We start from the raw sequence: 20,853 nt of genomic DNA on the forward strand, positions 1-20,853 counted from the left end.
CGTGGCTGAGGTTTGTCCTCCCAGCAGTCCCTTCCTCCCTGGCTGCTGGCGCACGACAGACAGCAGCTTGGCAGAGCTGGGAGCAGCAACGCACATGAGATATTTTTGCTTTTCTTACATAACAGATACAGCCTTTCGAGAGCTGCCTAAAAGCCTCGCTCCTTGCAGACAAGATCTTGTGCTGTCACGTCCCCCAACGCGAGCAAAGCCTGCAGAAAGCAGCAGGTTTGGCCTCCTCAAGCCCATTCCAGTCATGCCCAAGTAACGAAGAGAGACTTCCTTCTATCTAGAATAGAAATTGCAACTTTCCAACTGACGTGGACTCAACGTTACATTTCTATAGCAAAACTGAAGAGTTAAATTGTTAAAATGGAGAATAAAAAAAATCCAAAACTTTTAAAAAATGAGGGAATCAAAATTAGCAGATTATTCCTGGGCCCCTCTCGGTTGCAGAAAACACAAAGCATTTCAGCACACGCTGCAGTCGTGCAGACACAAAGCGCAGCCTCGTCAGCGGGCTCTGGCCAGCTGAGCTGCTGACCGAGCTGGACGTCGGGACCCCGCAGCGGTCACCAGAGACGCGCAGGAGTTTGTCTGCCTGACCTGCCTGCAATGCTGCCACTGGGTGAGCCCACCCACGTCCCAAAGTCCCCGTTGCTCTCGCTGGCTGCAAGGGGAGCCCAGACACCTTCACCGGCTGTCAGGGTCTGCCGGGCAGCTGGAACATCCTCTCCTGGGAGGCGATGGAGGAGGGATTTCTAGGAAACTATGCGTTTCTAGGAAGAAGAATTGATGTTTGCTCCTCGATCTTGCAAACTCTCAGCAACAACTGCTGCCAGCGTGGGACTGGAGAGCCTGTGGTTCTGTCTGCACCTCTCCTGTCTCACAGTCTGCATGCTTCCCATACCAGATAAAGCTAACCTTTAAAAGCATGGGCTTGACAAACACAACCGAGAAGATTAAGAGAGCGAGCCACAATGCATAGTAAATGTCATTCCCTACCTAGGGTGCTAGATAAAACAGGAAAAATCAGCAAATGTTTAAATTACTCCCAAAACTTCCAGCTTCCTCTTTATATTTGAGAAACCAAACCAAAACTAACGTTACAGTCATATAACGGAGACATAGCTCGCTTTTTCCTTTAATTAGGCAGCACTGACCACAACACAGGGCAGAACCATCACCAGCGGCCCGCTGAAGATCCCAGCGCCCGCAGGCACGGGGCACAGCCGCTCCAGAGAGCGGCGGCCTGAGAGCACACCCGACCACAACGATTTCAGAGAAACCCAGCACAAGCATTGAGTACCTGGAGGTCTCTGCCGAAGGAGTCACCGACAGCGAGCTGAACACGTGCTGCGCCCATCCCGAAGAGGCAGAGAGTCGGCAGACCCCCAGATCCCACAGTCCCTGGGTGCCGGGAGCAAAATTTGAACTTCCCCAGACACTTGAGCCTTTGCTCCTGGCGCTGCAGAGAGGTGACATGACCGCACGCCCAGAGCCAGAGGGCATGGGGAGTTGTGCACCCCGAAAACAGGGACGGGACGGGGGCTCGTGGGCTTCGGGGCTCCACATCAGCCGCAGCCTCTGTCTGCTGCGGCTCCAGCTCCAGCTCCAGCTCATCCCTCCCCGCGGATAGAAGCCAATCTCGTTACGGCATCAAAGCCTGACGCTGGAGCGAGATTCCTGCTCGCACCCTCTGTCAGGTGGAACAGAAAAATCAATCTTGTTTACAAACTCGATGGGACCTGAGCACTAAACCCAGAGTATGCCGCTGCCATTCCTTGGATTTAAAGGCGAGCCTGACAGCCACATAAATTTGATACCTTGTCATAGGAAATGGAATGTTTTCAATTAGAAGCATCTTTGATGCTGTTCCTCCCTGATTTCTAATCACTAGAAGTAAGTTTACAAAAGCGTCTGTCGGAAGGTATGTCAGTTAATAACTGTACGAAACCCCTCAATTTGCATTTCCCAGAAACACAGGCACCACGACCCTGCGCGAGCACGTCCCTGGGCACAGCTCAGGTGGGGGGGGGGGTTACTTGTTCATTTTGTTCCTTGGCTGTCTGAATCTTACACTTGAGAAGAACAAAAGCACCCCAGCACATGTGATGCATCATGTGTGCGGCTCCGTTTCTTTTCTCAGATAAACTCCCACCCTCTTCCACCTCATCCTACAAGTGTTTTTCTTGGTCCCCAGCTGGTTTAGGTGTCCCTGTTATTTCGCAGTGCTCATTTTTGCAGTGGGTATGTGACAGCTCTCAAGAGATCAGGCCATCAATTTATAGAATGAAATTCTCTTTTTTGTACACTATTTTCTATCCTGTCCCTTGTCCTCTGGTACTACCGCAAGTTAATTATTAAATAATAAAATTCAATAATACATTCTCCTAGAGCCAAAGAGAAGCAGCTGGATGGGTCAGACAGATTAATTGCCTCTCTCCAGCTCCATCATTGCTGCCCACACAAGCTACTCCCTGTTCACCAGGCGTGCCTTATTCATTTCACTGACACAGCGAGCGCGTGGTCCCTCCTTGATATAACACTGTGTGCACACACGATCAAACTAGTAGCAGAACAAGCAACATCGATTTGTGCTGCAGCTTGGCAGATTACCCGGCATGACGCACCCACGGGAAGGGTTTCTCTTACCAACTCATCTGCCACAGCTCCTCGGACAAGAGCAGACGGCTCTATCGAGAGGAGAAGGCACCGTCCTCTCTCACGCCCAGTCCGTGCCGTAGGGAGAGCAGAAGCAATTGAGGATGCACAGTTGAAAAATGCATGGTTTCCTACTCAACTGGCATGGGACAGCTTCAATTTTCCCTCCCCAGCAGTTCAGACATCTCCATCGTGCAGCACCATGAAGGCTGCCAGCTAGATTTTTCCGCCGGTGGCTCCTAGGCATAACCTTCCTCTCCAGGCAGGGACTTGGAGTCTGAGGATCTCCAAGGATGCTGAGGCTGTTCCTTCACCAGCAAGGGTCTCAATATTTTCTAAGCCACTGTTAGCTGTGCGTTCAAGTTTTGGCTTAAAAAATGGCAGAAGAGATCCTGATTAATTGGCAAAAGGGTATCAGAGTTTGAGCAGCTTTATCTTGTTAATTGATAAACAGTGATTTAAAGTGACTCACTAAGTGCATCAAGTAGGACAACCTGACTGCAGGACACAGGCTCCAGGGTTGATGGTAGTCACTGCTCAAGTGAAGCATGGCCAAGATTTTGCATGCAGCAGTAAAATGAAGTTATTTATCACCCTGGCAGTATTTACCAGCTGGTCAGCAGCCTTTTATGCTGTGCACTTAAGAGAGTCAGCTGTTGCAGTGATGGGTATCTCGAACAATGAAGTTAACCTTTGTTTTCTTTTTGAAGTACGGAAACATTAACCACACCAACAAGCGGGAAACTGGGACAGAAGAACCGTAGGATTTGCACAAAGTCATCCAAGACAAATAGGACCAAGAACAGGACTCGGTCTCTGGAGGTCCAGCCAGCACACCGACTGCACAACCAAAGACAGAAGTTGACCCTTCAGGATTCACGGCTTTCCTCTGCAAATGCTCTGCACGTTCAGAGCCGAGCGGCACGTCTCTGACTGTAATTGCATTGGCAGTAACTGGCCTCCTAGGGAAAAGACAATCTTCTTTAAAAGAGCAGCCAGCCTGGGTGAGAGAGCGAAGGTGCAGTCCTGTAACTCGGCAAGTTTAAAGGAAATTCCCGCTCTGCCACCCGCTCCGGGGACTGCACGCCTGGAGACCACGTAGCTGCGGCCGCGCTCCCGGGGAGATGCTGCAGATGTCAGCAGCCGGGGAGGAAGGGCAGGACCCCCCCAGGGCCTGCTCAGCGCAGAAGCCCGCGATGGACACGCTGCAGAAGCAAATTCTCCTTCCACAGAGAAAGCAGAGGCTCTCAAGCTCCGTCCTGGCTACGCGACTCTCGGCTGTTCAGCTGAGTCTGAGGTGACTTTCCTGCACCCGTACAGGGTGTTGAACCCGCTGCCAGCTGAGACGGTGAAGCCATCGTCCTTCCCCAAGCTTGCACGACTGTCCGGCTGCTCCGCACAACGTAGCTGCATCAGCTGCAAAATGTTTTGTAAATTATGCAGTGGGTTTCAACAGACAAACGTGAGCAGCAGTATAGGAGCATTCACCAACACTGCTCCAGACACATCGCAGGTTCCAGTAAAACCAAAAATCCATTTTCTGCAGCTTACGAGTCTCTTCTAATTAAAAAGTGTTCACCATTTTGCAGAGAGGAAGGGGCCGAGACCTAAGTAAATACTGAAGCTTAGCGTAAAATATTAGGAGAATGAGCACAGATGGAAGATTAAATATTAGGCTGAAATTGCTTCATATTGTGCATTTAGAAATAAAGCTACTTAACCCAGGCAACTTCATGTTAATGTTAATACAAAAATCAGGCGAAACCCACTAAACATACTTCCTGCCCATCTCCATAGCTAGAAGGAACATGTGTGTGCATTCACGTGTTTCCTTCTCCGCTTCTCCAGTCTCGCCGTGCCACGCCACAGCCAGAGAAGGACTCGCTGAAGATCCCACCTGGGGTGCAGGTCAGGAGGACACTTTTAAAGACCATTCCAGGATGCTGCTCTGGGTCGGCGCTTCTCAGCCCACCCGTATAAAACCAGCGACGGACACCGGCACAGTCTCCTCTCGCCTTCGGCCACAAACCCCTTCCCCTCCTGACCCGGACGTGGCTATGGACCACCACGACTCTCACACCTGGGACCTGGACCCGCACCACGCAACGCAGATGCCACTTCCTAATGAAAGCATTAACAACGATTCTGCACGTATCCACACGGTTTCTGTTACGACCGACCGCGCTGAGGCGCAGCACCCAGCCTGGCCAGGCGGGTCGAAGGGTCCGGCAGCGACCCCGCTGCTGGGCAGAGCACGAAGGGGCACGCAGCGCGGCCACAGCCCTGCACAAGCATGCCCACGCTAGCGACGGCGTCTGGCCGGGACCCCGGCCTTGGGCCAGCTCCGCCAGGCACCAGCAGGATAAATCCCTTGCGGGCCGCGGAAGGCGTTCGCTCCAGCAATGCCCTCGTAGCCACGCTTACCCGCCTTGCTGCCTGGTATCATTTTCTTCATATTGGAGTTTGACGGTTTGTTTACACCCGCCTCAGAATTTAGTCTTAATGCTTTTGATGGATTCTGCCTTTTTTTTTTTCCCCTCCCCAAACTGCCTCAGGTCAGCTTGTTGACCCACAAACCTTGCAGATATCTTCAAAGAAAGAAAAAAAACCACGAAGGACACTGCCTGCGTTAGCACTATTGAACTTCTTCATGTTGCTGAACTCCTGCAGATAGCGGAAGAGCCACATGCGTGCCAGCATGAATCAATAACGCCTGCAGTTTCACTCAAAACGCCTATACAGTCATTTATAATTAACACTACAACTCGGTTGTCTTCCAAAATCAATTCCTTTCCGTTTTTTGTCATGAAATTGTATTTGACAAAGTTCATCTGCTTTTAACGTGTGTTAATTTTCCCTGCTGAAGCAGGCATTCATAAAAACGCTCTTTAGGAAAGACAGCACTGGGGAAGACAAGCAGCCAGCGCTGAGGGGGTGCCGCAGCGAGAACCATTACAGCACCCAGGGGTCGAGCACCCCAGCAGCCCGACAGTCCCTCCTGGTGAAGGACAGACTCGGAGCACTGGGCCCCCCAAGGTCTTGGACTTGCATCCAACCCTCCCCTTGCTACGGCCAAACTTGCAATTGCAACCATCAAAATAGGACGGGGAAAAAAATTACGAGACAAAACTCTGCACCATACTTAGTCTCCCGCCAGGTCCCGGGGTCACTCTTCCTGGGGTCCTTCCTTCCAGCACAGCAGCCCAGTTTTACTTGAGAAATGTTAATGGTAGCCCAGCCCCCTGCAGACCCCCACCTCCGTCGGGGCAGGGCAGGTCTGTGTGCCGGCACGCACAGGGCTCACCCCCAGGAGCACAGAGAAGAGATGTGTCTGCTCCTGTGAGTAATGTAACTCGGGGCACACTAAAGATCCGTGCCAGCCCCTTGGAGCACCAAGGGGAAGAAGTGCTCTGCTCCCCATGACACACGCCGCATCGACATCCATTTCTCATGTCTCTGCAAACTCACCGTTATCATCGGTCGTTTAAAATATGAAGTTGTTCTCAACACATCTCTCACAGGAGCTATTGCTACTGCTGACCCTTCACTGGACCAGGCTGGCATGTCCAGTCTCCATCTATCTTAATTCCATGATCAAGTCAAGCAAGTCACTGTTTATTATGTTCTAAACATTTCATCAAGGCTTAAGAGCAGAGGTGCTTCACGCCAGCACAGCAGGAGGGACAGGGCAGCAGACCCCAAGGGGGCACAGAAAGATCAGCATGGGAGCAGGTACCCCGGGAGGACAGTGAGCACCCGCAGACAAGGACAGATTGCCCAAAACCAGACAGGGCACCGTGTGCCAAACACACCGACAGAATGAAGTTTTGGTGGTGCATTGAGCCGGTGAAAGAGCCTTGTCAACAAATGTCCTCGGGTAATAGAGAGGCTCCTGCCTTCCCCTTGCACACTGGGTTTGCAATCTTGCCTCGTCTTATTGCACAAACCGTAATCGATACTTTGCAGGCAGAAAGCGACGCCGTTAGAGCCCCACTGTGAGAAGGGAAAGAAATCGTGTCCAATCTCTGTGCCGGTGCAAGAGGGACAAAGTCAGTGTGAGGGAGCGATCAATACGAGCCCTGGATCGGGTCTCCAGCTCCTCTTACCTTGGTACATCGCCTCCCAGGACGGGCGTTTCAGGCTGTGCCACTTGAGAGGATTCAAAGGCAGCTTGTCTTCCACAAGACGACTTTTTTTTTTTTAATAACTGGTTTTCAACACTACTTTTCAGCAGCCTACAGTCCAACACATTCCCACCATCTCTGAAACCTTTAGGACAATGCTACTCTATAATTTTTGCCCTCGTTAAATAATTTGAAGAGCACTGAAATGAAAACCATGTCCAGGGGCTAGATCTTTGTGCACCTCCAACAATGAGCTCTTAATAGCTGAAATTAAATTCAGCGATTTAGTCCAGAAGAAAATTAAATACCCGAGATTTAGTCTTGAAATACCTAAAAGAATGCATTTGCTTGAGTTCAGCGCTACGGCAGTACTGAACAGAACCTTGTTGCTATTTATGCAGGAATGTTCCTCAACGACACACTAAAGTAGGCACATCCACCAGCCAACCGCAATTTACTGTTGTCTCTTTCAGTTCCCTAACGTATCCACCAAACGATTCCCTGCACAGGGCTGACCGACCTGCGTCTCCAACGCACCCTGCTCCTGCCAAGCGCTTTATCTCACACAAGCTCCCTTAGCCGTGGGCAAGATGTTTCCCCCTGTGTTTCAACAGAATAACCAGCACGTCCATCTAGCAGCCAGGTATCTATAACCTTAAGCCTGACAAGAATTCTGCAAACAAATTGTGATGCTTGTAATTTTCTGAGTAGTTTGCTCTAAAATTAAGTGTCATACAGTAATTTGTGTCTGGCTTTGCCACAATTTCCATAGCCATAATTATTTCAGACACACTGTAAAACAGCAATATAATATGCAATCCCAAATAATAAATATCTCCAAGCTTGATCATTACTCCAAAAAAGAGACTGAAGAGAAAGCATATTTTACATGGGAGTTTCATATGCATGGCTGATGGAAAGCAGCATCTACCATAAGGCACTATGGCTACCATGGAGGCTACCGCTAACGGGCGGATGGAGGCAGATACTCCAAATTCATTCAGCATAAAGCTCCCCACGCCTTCAAGCGGCCACTTTGACCAGGTCATGTTCCAGCCATGTTCTGCTGGAACGCAAGACCCAGGAGGAGAAAGCCAAACCATAATTCAGAAAGGAAACTGAAGTATAAGTTTCCCTCAGCGATTATTCCTTCAGCAACAGGCACGGATTTACTCCCACAGCCCCCACCTGATGCGTAGCCCCCGTTTCCCATCCCACTACCACCCAGCACAGCCACAGGGTGCCTGGCTCCAGCCCTGACAAGTATTGCTAAACCTGCGCATCAGCACCGGCCCCGTGAGCGCAGCGTCTCTCTGTGCGGGATGCCGGTGGCTGCAGCACTGATGAAAGTAAAACCCGATGCTTTGTGCAACTCACAGAATCCCAGGAGAAAAAATAAACTTATTATGCATAATACTCGAGCATCAGTCAGAAGATAAAATAAACTCCAGAAGCACATACAGGTTTGTAAGCTAATGTATAAAAGATGAAACAAATCAAAAGCCCCAAGCACTGTACATTTGCATCCATCTTTTTTGTATTTAAACAGAAAAGCAGACCTTAGGCTTCAGGAGGTATCTTTGCACTAAAAGACATGTAATTCATTATTCTAAATTTCTCTAACTTTCAAGTGAACTATTTATTTTCCATCTAAGGACACTGTAATGACATGATGCCTTGATGGGACACACGCAACGCACAGGACAGCATCTTACCAACACCGCTTCCCACTCCCGCCCCAAACTTGTGCTCAGCAAGAGCAAGCCCTGGCCATGCAGAGCACACGTGCGCTCGATTTCCAAAAACATCTTCCAGAAGGACACAGCCTGCTCAGGAAGTCTCCAGCTCACACGCTCTTCAGATGCTTCCCTTCCTCCTCCTCTGCCACCCGGCAAGTGAAGCGGCCGATTCCCAGACCAGGCGGGACTCGGGCTGGTGTAAGGCATCGCGCTTCCACCCCAGAGGCTGTCCCGCGGGGAGCACGGCCTTGCCTGCCCCCAGACTCTGCTCCTACACGTCCTGCCGAGCCGCCAGCCACAGCAGAGCATCGCCGACCGCCGGCCCCTCGCAGCAGAGAGCTGCTGATGCGCAAGGCAGCCACGCAGCCCTTGAGACTTACAAGGACACGAGCCTCGCTCACAGCTTGCTGTCATTAAGAGAAAGATGGTGTCAGGAGCTCTCAGGGCCAGGCCACTGCTTTGGGACTCTTTTTTTTTTTTTTTTTTTTTTTTTTAAAGTCGATGTCTGCAGCTCACGGGCAGAAGGAAAAGCACCGTCACCTCCGGGAGGCACCAGCCCAGCCTGGCAGCGCGGCGCAGGCAGGAGGGTGCAGCCATGCACTGCCGCTGCCCTCAGGAGCTGCCCGCTGCCCTCGGCCCCACGGGACCCCCAGCCTGCCCACCGCCGCCTCCCGAAGCAGAAGCTCGGCCCAGGAGGTGAGGGCACACGCTCCTCTGCCAAAGCAGCCTGGGGCACAGCCCCCTCTGCCTGCACCTCTGCGGGCACGGGAACTGAACGATTGCACACTGAACAATTGCACGTCCCTCTCCCGAGGAAGAGGAGGCAAGCGCTGCTGTCTGATACCAGGAGCCAGGCAGAGGCACCCATCGTGGCAGTCTCAATGGACGGGTCCAACAACGGAGCGATCTCTCCCCACATTCAGCTTGTGATGCTCAGCAGCAAAAAGGCAAGCACTAAAACGGGAGGTACAACAGGACACAAATGGAAAGTTTTTTAAACACAAGCACTTTCTCTATTGTAGCACTTCCCTTTGGAAAATAAAAATCAAGGACTTTATCCAAAGCCTCTTTTTTACAGAAGAATTTCCTTTTAAATTTGCTCAAAACCATTGACCAAGTTTACATCCAAGTAATGGCTGGCAGCAATGAAGAAACTACTCTATTTCACAGTATTTACCGCTGCGGTGTTGTCCACAAACCTACTACTGACAGCAGGCAGGATGATCTTCTCAAAGGCTTTGCTTATCCGTTTGTTCCCCTACTATTCAAGAAGCCAAGCACTGGAAAGATAATATTGACCTTCCTGAGCTATCTGTAGCAAGGCACAATCTGCGAGGAGAGAAGCGTTTTCGCTGCCAGGACAAGAAGCTATAAGCTTCGGTGACTGCAAGGGCGATTTGTGTTCGACGCGAGCAGAGCAAGGTGCCCTGCGCGGGCAGGCGGCGAAGGCATGGCCGGGGGGGTTCGAGAGGAGGATAAACACCCGCCAGAGCCGCGCCGGGGAGTCCTGCAGCACCCAAGAGCCCCAGCCAGAGAAGGGAGCAGCCCGGCCGGCTGCCTTTGCACGGGCACGGATCTGTAAGGAATTACCGGGGCGGGGGAGCCGAAAATGGGTTAGGAAAACAGCAACAAAGGGCCACAACAGAATCCAGACTGTGCAGTCACAAATCTTGTCTCCTCATTAACAACGACAATTATAAGCTGCCATAAAGCGCAATTATACGACACACAGTGTTAGATTCATCAGGTGATTACAGCCATTAATAACGCACCCCAGCCTGACGAGCAGAGGGACTCGCAGTCCGGTGTCCTTCGTTTTTCAGCAGATCACTGACGAATCCCACAGCAGATCCGAGAAGCCATTTCTTCCCTACTGCACAGTGTCGAGCGCGCGTTACATTTTGTATCGCTAGCAGTCACCATTAGCAAGGACTGCTTTTTTTCTAATTAGCGTTGACTTGTGCCTTTCATCTTATCCCTACATTTCAAGACCAGCAGCCGTGCCAGCTCGCCCTGTAGAGCCCCCAAAATCCTTCACACAGACATTGCAGGGATGAACCCAGTACAGACTGAGGACCGTCCAACTTCGGCCAGAGCAGAACTCCCCGGAGCGTGCCCTCGGGAAAGGGTCTGCAGAAAGGGTTACCTCCAGCCCTCAGAAAATCCCATTTCCACGTAAGCAAACGGGCAGAGCAGCTGACGGGTTATCTGCGCAAGAGAAACATCCAGGAGTACCCGACACTGTGGGACAAAGTGTGCAAATCCGTCCAGCCAAGCCTGGAAACGCGCTGGTTTATCACAAACGTACAGGAAGGGTGGGAAAAGGAAAAATCCCACAACAGCAACACCTTTCCCCTCTCTATCCTTGAAGTTTTGTTCCGAGAAACCAACATGCTTTATAAGCAAAGGTGAAAAAGAATGAGTCTAAGGGCTATTATTTTCTCTAGCTTTCTCCTTAAGTGCAACACAGTAAATCTTCCTTGTGTCCTGTCCATGGCATGCTGAATCAGACATGCTGCTCAAAAATCCACTCAGTGATGCAGAAAAGGGGGGAAACGTCTTTGATTCCCCTTTTCAAGCAGTCACTGTGGACGTCGGCAGCTGCTCCTCATGCCCGCGGGCCGTCACAAACAGCAGCTCGCTGGTGTGACTTCTTGCGTGAGGTTTTCCTCCCCTGAAAAGCGGCAACACTCGCTGCTCACTGCAAGGGAAGGAAGATACGTGCACATGTTCAGCTGGACCATGAAACAGAAGCACCAGCACCCGGGCCAGGCCAGGACCCCTCTCGCTGCCCGGTCCCTGCGGCCAAGAGCACCGGAGGTGTCAAACCTGGCCCGGCCGCCCACATCACGTTCACTTTGAAACATCATTTTAAAATCCTGACAAAGCACTAGAAACTATTTCCTCCCTAAAACTGGTTTCAGTAGTGTCATCCCTGCACAGGCAAGGGATACAGCCCGCTAATTAGACCATCATCGACTGGAACGAGCATGGTGCCGGGCTGCCCTGCGCAGGTGACGGGACAGCAGAGCACGGGGCATTTCCCAGCGCAGAGACGCTCCTGCTGCTGCTGTCAGAAGTGGAGGGAAATAAATTGAGAAGGAAACTTAGCTACAGCACAAATTTACGTTTCTGTCAAAGAAGAGTGGCTGACGGCTATTTTTGGAAACTGGTCTCCATCATATTAATTCAGCGTCTGGTTGAAGTTGTCTCATTTGCAGCAAATCTGGCTGGTAAATATTAACCTTGGGCTTTGTTGAAATTCTCCTTGCAGATATTACAAGGGATTGGATGGAAAAGATGAAGCAGAAAGAGACAACTTTACAGCAGATGTCAGGCAGATCCTCCACATCACGGTTTCATCTACACAAAAGCTCTTGCAACGCACCACAAAGTAAATGGCACGAAGGGGCCACAGCTCACGCCTGGAAAAATTAAGGGTAAAAAGACATCAGTGCTGAGAAGCCTATGGAAAACAAAATAGGGATGGACAGGCGATCATCCACAGTGCAACAGGACTTCTCACTCGCCTGCCGTGCATCGGCTGGAAATAGGTTTTAAGCTCAGAGTAAGCACAAACCAGCATCTGGCTATATATATATATTAGACAAGAAAAGCAGTCTAAATGTATTTACAGTGACAGAACCTCTCCTCTTATTTGAAGGTAGATGTTAAACAGACGCTGAAGCTGCCCGGTGCCACCCTAGAGATGGCTGCATTTCAACGATCGCCAAAATGATTCATCAGAAACGAGCAAACCCACGGAAGCCTGTCAGATACGCTGGGGCTTCTCCAGAGAAGTGGTGTGATACAGAAAGACGGACAGTAAAAACGTTCGGCTTTCTCGCAGCAGCAATTAGCAGTGCCGTAAATCCTATTAGTCTTTTTTCATCTTTCTTAATTTCAGCGTGGGGATACAAACGTTCTCTCAGCAGCAGGGTGATTTCGGCACTTAAATCACGGTTACAGGGACACTAGCTTTGTGATTTAGTTCAAACAGCTTCGCCAGTTCAGCGGCAAACACAGCTCGCTCCTCTCGTGGAGAGGCCCGCACCGCCCGCACCTCCCGGTTGTGCCACGGCCGCCACCAGCACTGCCGACCAGGCACAGATCTGCCCGCGGCCACCCACCCAGGACCAGCCCCTGCACCACGCCGAGGGCACCGGCAGCAGCGAAGCCCCCCGGTCCCGGCTGGGCTGGGCTCAGACCGGCTGCGGGCCCCAAACACCCGTCTGCCCCGTGAGGACACGGGCCCGTGTGCCGGCTTCCGAGCACAGCGACAGAGGGAGGGCCCAGCCCGAGACGGCCTGGGGAAACTTCTCCTTCGCTTCTGCCGCCCAATTTCCTTTTGATTTAGACCCAAGAAGCTGCGTCACGCACTTGGCCCTAAGCACCACCCTGGATCCATCCCAGATCCGGCTGGCAGCCAGGCCCCGTGGGTCCCCCAACACACGGTGACCCCGGCAGTCGGTGTGGCGACTGATTTCAGACACCAGCACATCCCGTGCTGCAGGCACAACCAGAAAGTCCTGAGAGAAGATCGAAGGACAAAGGAAAGGACCAGGAGCTGCGAAGCAGCACCCAAGAGAGCCTGGAGAACCACCAGCCACCCCTGCATGGGATGGGGGCTCGGCCCCCGGGCAGTCCCTGCTCCCCAAAACGGCCGGCCCTTGAGCAAACTCGGGGTCCAACCTCTCACGGCCACAAGAGCTGCGACAGGCTGCAGCCAAGGATCCAGCAGACTCAGGCGCGCTGAGCCCTCCAAAGCCACCGCCACAGGACCACGGCGGCAGAGCCAGATTTGCTGTGCCATCACCTGGCAGTTTTACCATCCCCAAACTCCCACCATATTTACCTGCCTCCAGCTCAAGGGCTTTTGTCCTTGTTGAAGAATTTCCGCGGCCCTGGATGCTTTCATCAGAAATCTTTTAAAGTTATTCACTTAGCACTATGCTAATGCAGGGCTCTAAAACAAACCAAAAACTTTCAACCCTTAAAAGCTATTTTCCGATATTTGTCCAGACATCAGACGCTGCTCCACAGAGAGTGACTAATGACCTGCTTTCTGGGAGAGGGGGAAAAAACTTAATTATGTCCATTAAATTACTTCAAATATTTTTCCTTAGAGAATATGAATTATTTAAACTCAACACAGAGAAACCTGAAACATTAGCAAAAGCCTTCTGGGACTCGCTATGTAAATTCCCACTCCAAACAGATGGGGAAAGCATGGCGAGCTGCCACGCAGCCACTGAAGCAATGAACAGTGCTGAGATTTCAATTCGATAGTTTTAATAAGGTCTTCTTAAGGAGGGCAGAGAGCGAACAGCCACTACCCGGAGCGCCGGGAAGGGCTTCCCACCTCCAGCAGGAAGGCAGCACAGTTGGCGCAATTTAAATCCGAAAAACCTCAAGTAGCTCCTGAAGGGCAGAGATGATTCCTCAGGAAAAGCTCACTCCCCTACCATACCGTACGCCTCAAACACGGGGGAGCTGTACCTCTTTGGGACTTATTTAGGTATTTTCCTCTCCATCTGTTTTCTACCAAGTGAAAAGGTAAGAGGTCCAAGGTATCACCTGGACACCAGGCACAGGCAGCGAAGGGTCTTTTCAGGCATATCTTACTGAAGAAAACATCTCCTGCACGTCCAAGCTGCCCCAGAGGAGCGTGGCTAACAGGGCAGCCACGCGCACTGCCAGTTAATAACTGATAGCGAATTACACCTTTCAGAGAAGAAAACCCCTGGGTGCCGATGGAGGAACAGCCATTGCTGGGGTAGGAGACGCACACCCGCCGCACAGAGCGGCCTCTGCTTGCCCGGGACCGCTGCCGGCTCATGCTGGTGCAGAGGCAGTCGAGACCACGCTGAGCTGGGACGAGGTCCTGACCACGGCCCGAAGAGGGAAGGTGCCCAGGAAGAGGCATTAGCCCGACCCCGCTCTCCTTGCAGAGGCTCCCACACTCCAAGAGCAGGAGCGTGCAGCCGTATCCCGCGCTCTCGGGGCTGATCCCATGCCTGGCCCTCGCCTGCCCTTGAAAGTGAGATCGAAGTGGTCACAGCACCAGGTTCGTTAGAGGGATACCCATTAAGGCAGAGGTCACATCCATTTTTACAGCTGTCATCAAACGTAACCTTGTGAGCTGTAAAGTCACCGAATTATTAAGTTGTGTCTAAAGCATGACAATGGGGATATTAATGTTCTAGAGTAATTTTAGAGTTACAGATAAAGCTGTGGGAAACGCCTGACGGTGTTCAGAGCTTTGGCACGTCTGCCCAGCCAACACCATGCTGCAGAGCAGCTACCGGCAACGCACCCCATTTACCCAATTGCCACCCTTCAAATTAAGGTCTGGCTGTTAGCTGGGGAGCTGCAATCAGCTAAAAGAATCATATTGCTGACAAAAGGCAATTCCTCTTGTCTGAGCTGTGCTCAGGCACCAGGCAGACTGGAGCAGTCTGGCACAACACGGACCAACACAGACAAAAACTGCCAGAGGACACCGACAGCCACTTTTACCTCTGCATCCCCCGTCCTTCTCCTCGAAGCCGGGACCGCACGTGCATTTCCCTATGGGGACCAGCCACTCGCCCTCCGCGCTGCAGTGCATCCTGGGGGGGTTATCCACATCCACTTCGGCGTGAGCGACACAAGTGCCCTTAACTTCCACCAAAGTCACGAAGGCCGTCTCCGCCACCGTGTCTGGAAACACGGCCAGGTTCTGCACAGTGGCGAGGCATTTCTTGTAATAGACCCGCACGGAGACCAGCGCCACGCAGGCGCCCACGTCCTGGAAGCCCAGGTGGAAGCCTCTCTTGCTCAAGTGCCCAATCTCCCTCAGCTCGGTGTTCAGCTTCATCTTACGCTCACCCAGGTCCCCCTGCGTGAAGCTCTCATCAGCAGCAATGGTGTCAATCTTGGTGTGCTTGCTCTCGTGGACGCTGTGGCCCAGGTCGGAGTCAGACTCGACGTAGTACAGATTGAAAGTCTCCTTGCAGGTGCCCGTCACACCAGGGATGCTGTTGCAGTCCCGTAGGGTGAACTTCAGCTCGATGAAGATCCTCTGGCCATCGCGCCTGGCAATCCAGCCCGTCTGCAGCCAGTTGTTCTGGTTTGGCTCCATGACGTTGCAGACCTGGTACGTGCGTATCGGCTTGTAATTCTCATCCACACCGCTGATTTCTTCCCACTGGGGAAAGAACACAAAGGGCTGTAACAGCTCGAGAGCTGCCGTGAGCAAGAACCAGCCGCCCCAGCAGAAACACACCGATCAGTATAAATATCACCACCACAAGCCTTTCCACCCACAGGCCGTTCTATCATAGGCACTGAAAGTCCTTAGCCCACCAAAACCACAAGCTGTAGCAACACGGCGGTGCTGCCTGACCACCTAACACCTGAGATCTTTGCAGAGGTGCAGCCAGAAAGAAGGCACCAGCATCAAACCTTCTAAACCAAAGTCTAATGTGAAACTGGACGCATCATCTGGTGAGAAGCCAGAGTCTTTGTCTCCCGCACGCGCCTTGGATCTTCTGTCCCTGGGAAGGTGCATTCTGCACAGCAACGCCATGCAGCGTAATGCCAGATGGGGCTGGGTTACCCAGAGGAGTCAGAGATGGCCAAGGAGATGTGACACCAGTCACACCATCACACAGGGACAAACACCTTCATGAACGGCAGCAGCGGCTTCTCTGTCAGGAGAAGTTTGAGCTGGAACGGGACAAATCCTCTGACTGGAAGTGAAACGGTATTTCCCCAAAGTTACCAGCAGAGATTCTGATTTGTGAAATGATGACTCAACCCTCGCAGCCTTAAGGATGACCTGGCAACTACCCAAAGCAATTCTTTCTGGGGTAAATTTATGCAAGATTGCCAAATGTACCCAAAACAGTTTTCTCTGCAGACTAACAGTTGGGCAACAGAGATGACTCCAGGATCTATCACTATTCCCTCGCTTCCATTCTGGAAAATGAACCCAAAGCAGCAAGGAACACTACTCTGAGTTTCCTGACGCTCAGCGGCTACAGACTGACCCTGGCAGCAAAGCAAGGACCTGATCAAACAAATCCTGCGTGATGCAGAGCTCCTGACGATCCCACCCCAGCCACAGCCCTCTTCCCCAGGAACTCGCGCTGGTGTGCAAACTGCAACGCAAAGCCTTAACCGGCTGGTGTTTATTTGCTTATTGCAGGAGTGTAAAATTCATTTTGAGGAGGCATTCCGTGTTGGCTGCACCGCTCACATAACCAACACTTCACTTCTCACTCCGCTCCCCAGGGTGCCCAGAGCTGATAAACGTGACAGCTCGTGCTGAACTGCCCATCCGCCCCCGGCTCGAGGAGACGCCATGGCTGCCAGCCCCCTCCACCGGCTCCACGTGAGCCACCGGACTTCAAATACTGCTGAGCGCCAAAAGGCAGCACCCCCCCAGCAGCACAGGGGGACAGCCCCACCTCCGCACTTACCCCGTTTGATGGGTACGAGGTCCAGCCCAGCTCCGCTTGCGACTCCTTCGAGTCCAGCAGGACGACTGCAGGAAGACGACACGTTACAAAGCAAAGTCACTGACCCAGGAGGCCCCAGTAAACCCCCACCCGGCCCGTCCGTCGGGAAGCTCGGCGCCATGCTCCCCTTCCCGGACACCCACCGGCCCGAGCAGCGGGTCAGGTCGCAGAGCGCAGGGAGCAGCTCCCACCCCAGCTCCACCAGCCATCGCGTCATCGCGTGAGCATCGAGCACCGCACCGAGCAGGACTCACGCTGCAGAGCTCTGGGCTGCGCATCCAGAGCAGACCTCGCAGTTACGCGATTAGCACCCTAACCTAACAAGGATGACGTCCCAGGGAAGGCTGCAGTGCTTCCCAAGGGACTCTGCAGGACAATCCCTTCGACACCACCAGCCAACGCTGTAACTGTGCCGTGCCCGCAGCGTGCGTATTCCTGGAACCGAAAGGCACTGCTCTGAGACACCAATTTCCCGAAAAGACTACATCCTTTTCCCACAGGGCAGCTAATTCTCCGCTGGACGGGAAGAGGCATCTCCCCCAAATTCAGAGACTCGCGATGGTCGCGCAGCTGGCACGCTGACCGGCACGCTGCCTCCTCTCAGACTCCAGACCCCAGATAACGCCCGGGGCGGGTAGGGGGACACCCCCGGCCGGCCCTTTCCCAAGCAGCGCTCGGGACGCCGTTCCCGGTGCTGAGCGGGACGGGTCTGTCCGCGGCAGCGCAGCCCCTGCGCGCACCGAACCGTGTCCCCACGTCACGGCCCGGCGAGGCGGCGGTGAGGGGCGCACCCCGCACGGGGCCAGCGCTGCCCCCAGAGCCGCGGCGGCCCGGCCGGCTCCCGCCGCTCCCTCCCGCCTGCCAGAACGGGCAGCCCGGCCCGGTACCGGCAGCGCTGCGCGGGCAGCGAGCGCCGCAGGAGCTCGTTCATTCCCGGCGCCTCTGGTGATCGCGGGGACCGGGACGCCCGAGTCCCCTCGCTCCGGGACCCCCCGTGCTGAGCCGGCCACCCACCCCGCGGGGAAACCGCCGAGCCCCCCGCACCGCATCTGCCCGCCCCGTCCCGCGGGTCCCCGCTCCCCCGCGCCCCGGAGAGCGGCGGCACATCCACCCCACGAAGCCACCGCCGCGCCCACCGGGGGGCTGGCGGCCACACCGCGGGGGAGGAAGGGGAAGCCCACCCGGACCCGACCCGCCGGCCTCTCCCAGCGGCGTCGGGCACCGCAACGCGCAGCCCGACCCGCCGCGAGCGACCAACGCCGGAGCCGATGCGGCAGCACCGAGCGCCGAGGCCGCCGGGCACAAGGGGCACAGCGCGGCCGGGGGGTACCGGAGCACCGGGGACAAGGCACGGCCGGCGGTACCGGAGCACCGAGTGCCGCGGCCACGCCGCTCCGCCCGCCCGGTCCCCGCGCGCCCCGGCCCGACTCACCCTGCTCGGCGGCGGCGCGGGGCAGCACCGGCAGCAGCAGCAGCACCGGCAGCAGCGGCGGCAGCGCCCGGGGAAAGCCGCCGCCGCGCGCCGTCGCCATGGCGCCGCCGACTCCGCGCGCCCCGCGCCGCCGCCGCGCTCCTGCCGCCGCGCCCCGCCCCCGCCCCGCGCCGCCAACCGCTGCCTCCAGTCGCTGCCGGGGCGTGGCCACGGGCCGGCACGGCCAATCCGCGGCGGCCGCCGGAGCGCTCGGTGGGAAGGGGCGGGGCGAAGGCGGCCGCGCAGGCGGGGGGCGCCGTTCACTCTGAAGCCTAATGATGGCAGCTGCAGGCCAGTCCCCGACCAGCCGTGTCTCATTGCACGATGTGTGGGGCAGGCTGCTGCTGCAACGGGCGGAGCGCAGCGGGGCTGAGCTTTGGGCTGCCTGGTACCGCTGCCGAGGGCAGGGACAGCCCTCCCCATGGAAGCCAACGGACTGCTGGGGCACGGACAGCGCCTGCTGATGCTGAGACGTTGCAACCTTGTGATCACAGCCATAATTAACAGTGCTGTGCCCCCCCCATGCCCCACCACTGGATGATATTTGCTCCCTGCTGCCATTAACAGGCAGCCAGTGGCGAATCAGAGCCTTTTTCTGCACCCCAGGGCCCAGGAGAGCAGCAGGGCAGGTCTCGTTACTGCCCTTGCCTGCATGCGATGCCCAGGAATGCCAGCTTTATGTCAAGCCCTCTCTTCTGCCTTTCTGGGTTGAAATTAATTCCCAGCTTCATCTCAAGGTCCTCCAAGCCCAGCGGCTGCTGTAAAAGTCAGAGTGGCCAGAAAGAAGCCCCCAGGAAAAGGCAGCCCCAGGCAGGGTGGGTCCTGCCAGACCCACGCGAAGGGCAGCGCTGCGGCAGCAAGGTTGGCTGGGCTGGGGGAGGCAACTCCCAGCTTGTTGCAGGGAAGGTGCGTGCCACCAGGCCCACAGGCTCCTGCACCAGGGGAGGAACTCCGTGAGGTCTGATTATCGCTAATCGTAGGCGTTGCAGGTCCCTGCAAAATTTAGTCAGGCTGAATGCCCATCAGTTCCCCTCTGATGGCTGACACCGTGATGCCAAAGCGTGCTTATGTAGCAACGCTTGTTCCTGTGGGATGTTCCCTTTGCTGTGATTATGTGCTGTCAAACGTAAAATGTCGCAAGTCTGCAATAAAAATATCGAGTCTCCATCTAACGCAGCCTGGCTGGGCTATGGCACCCCGCGCGCGGCCCCTGTTCATGGTGGTGGGTGCTCGGACCACAAGCCCTGTGTGCAGCCCCGCAGTGGGGCACCCCCAGCCCTCCCCGTTGCTGCTGGATCCCCGCTGCCGCAGCTGGCCACCCCCAGTGAGGACGGTGTGGGACCCAGACGCTGGCTCGGCAGGCGTGAGGAGCACCCAGGGCGGAGGGCTGTGCCCAGACATGGAGAGCTGGGTCACGCTGGCAGCTGGACTTGCCCAGCTGAACAAAAACCCATGCATGAAATGAGAGGTGCGTGAACGTGCCCATGTGAAAACTGGCGGGGTGCACGGCGCTGCAGGGGAAGAGCAGTCGTGTGTCTGCACAAACGCACTGCATTTAAACACCTGAAAGTGTTAGACACTAAAGCCTGAGTTCTGCGGTGCCTCACCCACGCGTACGTTTGCTGGAGCAGGTATCCTACTGAAGCCTCCTGCCAGTCAGACTCAGATTTGCACGTTGCATAATAAGATTAATTAGATATGGTGATTGCACTTCATTTACCTCATGCCCCAGCTTCTAAGTACTCTCGTCCTGAAGTCAATAAGACTATCCCCGTGAATACATTTAACCATATGTGAAAGCCCCTGAGCAACCCAGACACCAGCTCAAAACCCCGAGCGCAATGTTTCTTTAACCTGTTCCACAGGAATCTTGCCTTCCCGAGCATCCTTTAACACCTACGGCATGTTTGCTCTCGAGAGGTTTGGGAGGCATTGCATCTGAGTATAAATCTGCTGGAAATCCGGGGCTCTTGGCCAGTTAAGAGGAAGATGCTGCTGCTGTGGCCATTCTGCAGAAATGGAGGAAACATTTTTCAAGCACAATGAGGATTCGTAATTGGATTTGACAATACATACCTTTAATAATTCTACTTGCTCTCCATGTCCTCCAGCGCTCCCCTCCCACCCCAAAGCACCGACCCCCCATATTCCCGCTCAGCCCCCAAAACCGCTATTCAGCTACTGCGTCAGCTGTAGCCTGGCAGATCCGGAGGAGGGACCCATGACGGGACACAGAGAGCCCAGCCGCACGCCTGCAGCCGGGGGGGTGTTTCCAGCAATCCCTCCATTTCTCATCCCCTCTGGAAACACGGCCACTACCTTTTCCCCGTTATCTTCACCAGTGAGAAAATCCC

At 54.3% G+C, this 20,853-nt stretch overlaps 2 protein-coding genes across 2 annotated transcripts in view; one reads left to right on the forward strand and one right to left on the reverse strand.

Annotated features, from left to right (window-relative positions):
* EPHA10 (EPH receptor A10) overlaps window positions 1-18,571 on the reverse strand; it is a 43,834-nt gene extending 25,263 nt beyond the window's left edge. Inside the window, exons 1-3 of the mRNA XM_054802134.1 lie at window positions 18,461-18,571; window positions 16,990-17,054; window positions 15,044-15,713 (exon numbers count right to left, since the gene is read on the reverse strand). Coding sequence (XP_054658109.1) covers window positions 15,044-15,713; window positions 16,990-17,054; window positions 18,461-18,560 — 835 coding nt within the window. The 5' untranslated portion in view covers window positions 18,561-18,571. The remainder of the gene's footprint in view (window positions 1-15,043; window positions 15,714-16,989; window positions 17,055-18,460) is intronic.
* The window catches only part of UTP11 (UTP11 small subunit processome component), a 261,807-nt gene that overhangs the window by 100,731 nt on the left and 140,223 nt on the right, over window positions 1-20,853 (forward strand). The gene's annotated exons all lie outside the window — the stretch shown is intronic.

Source organism: Grus americana, chromosome 23, assembly GCF_028858705.1.
Source record: "Grus americana isolate bGruAme1 chromosome 23, bGruAme1.mat, whole genome shotgun sequence".
In the NCBI taxonomy this organism is placed as follows: domain Eukaryota; kingdom Metazoa; phylum Chordata; class Aves; order Gruiformes; family Gruidae; genus Grus; species Grus americana.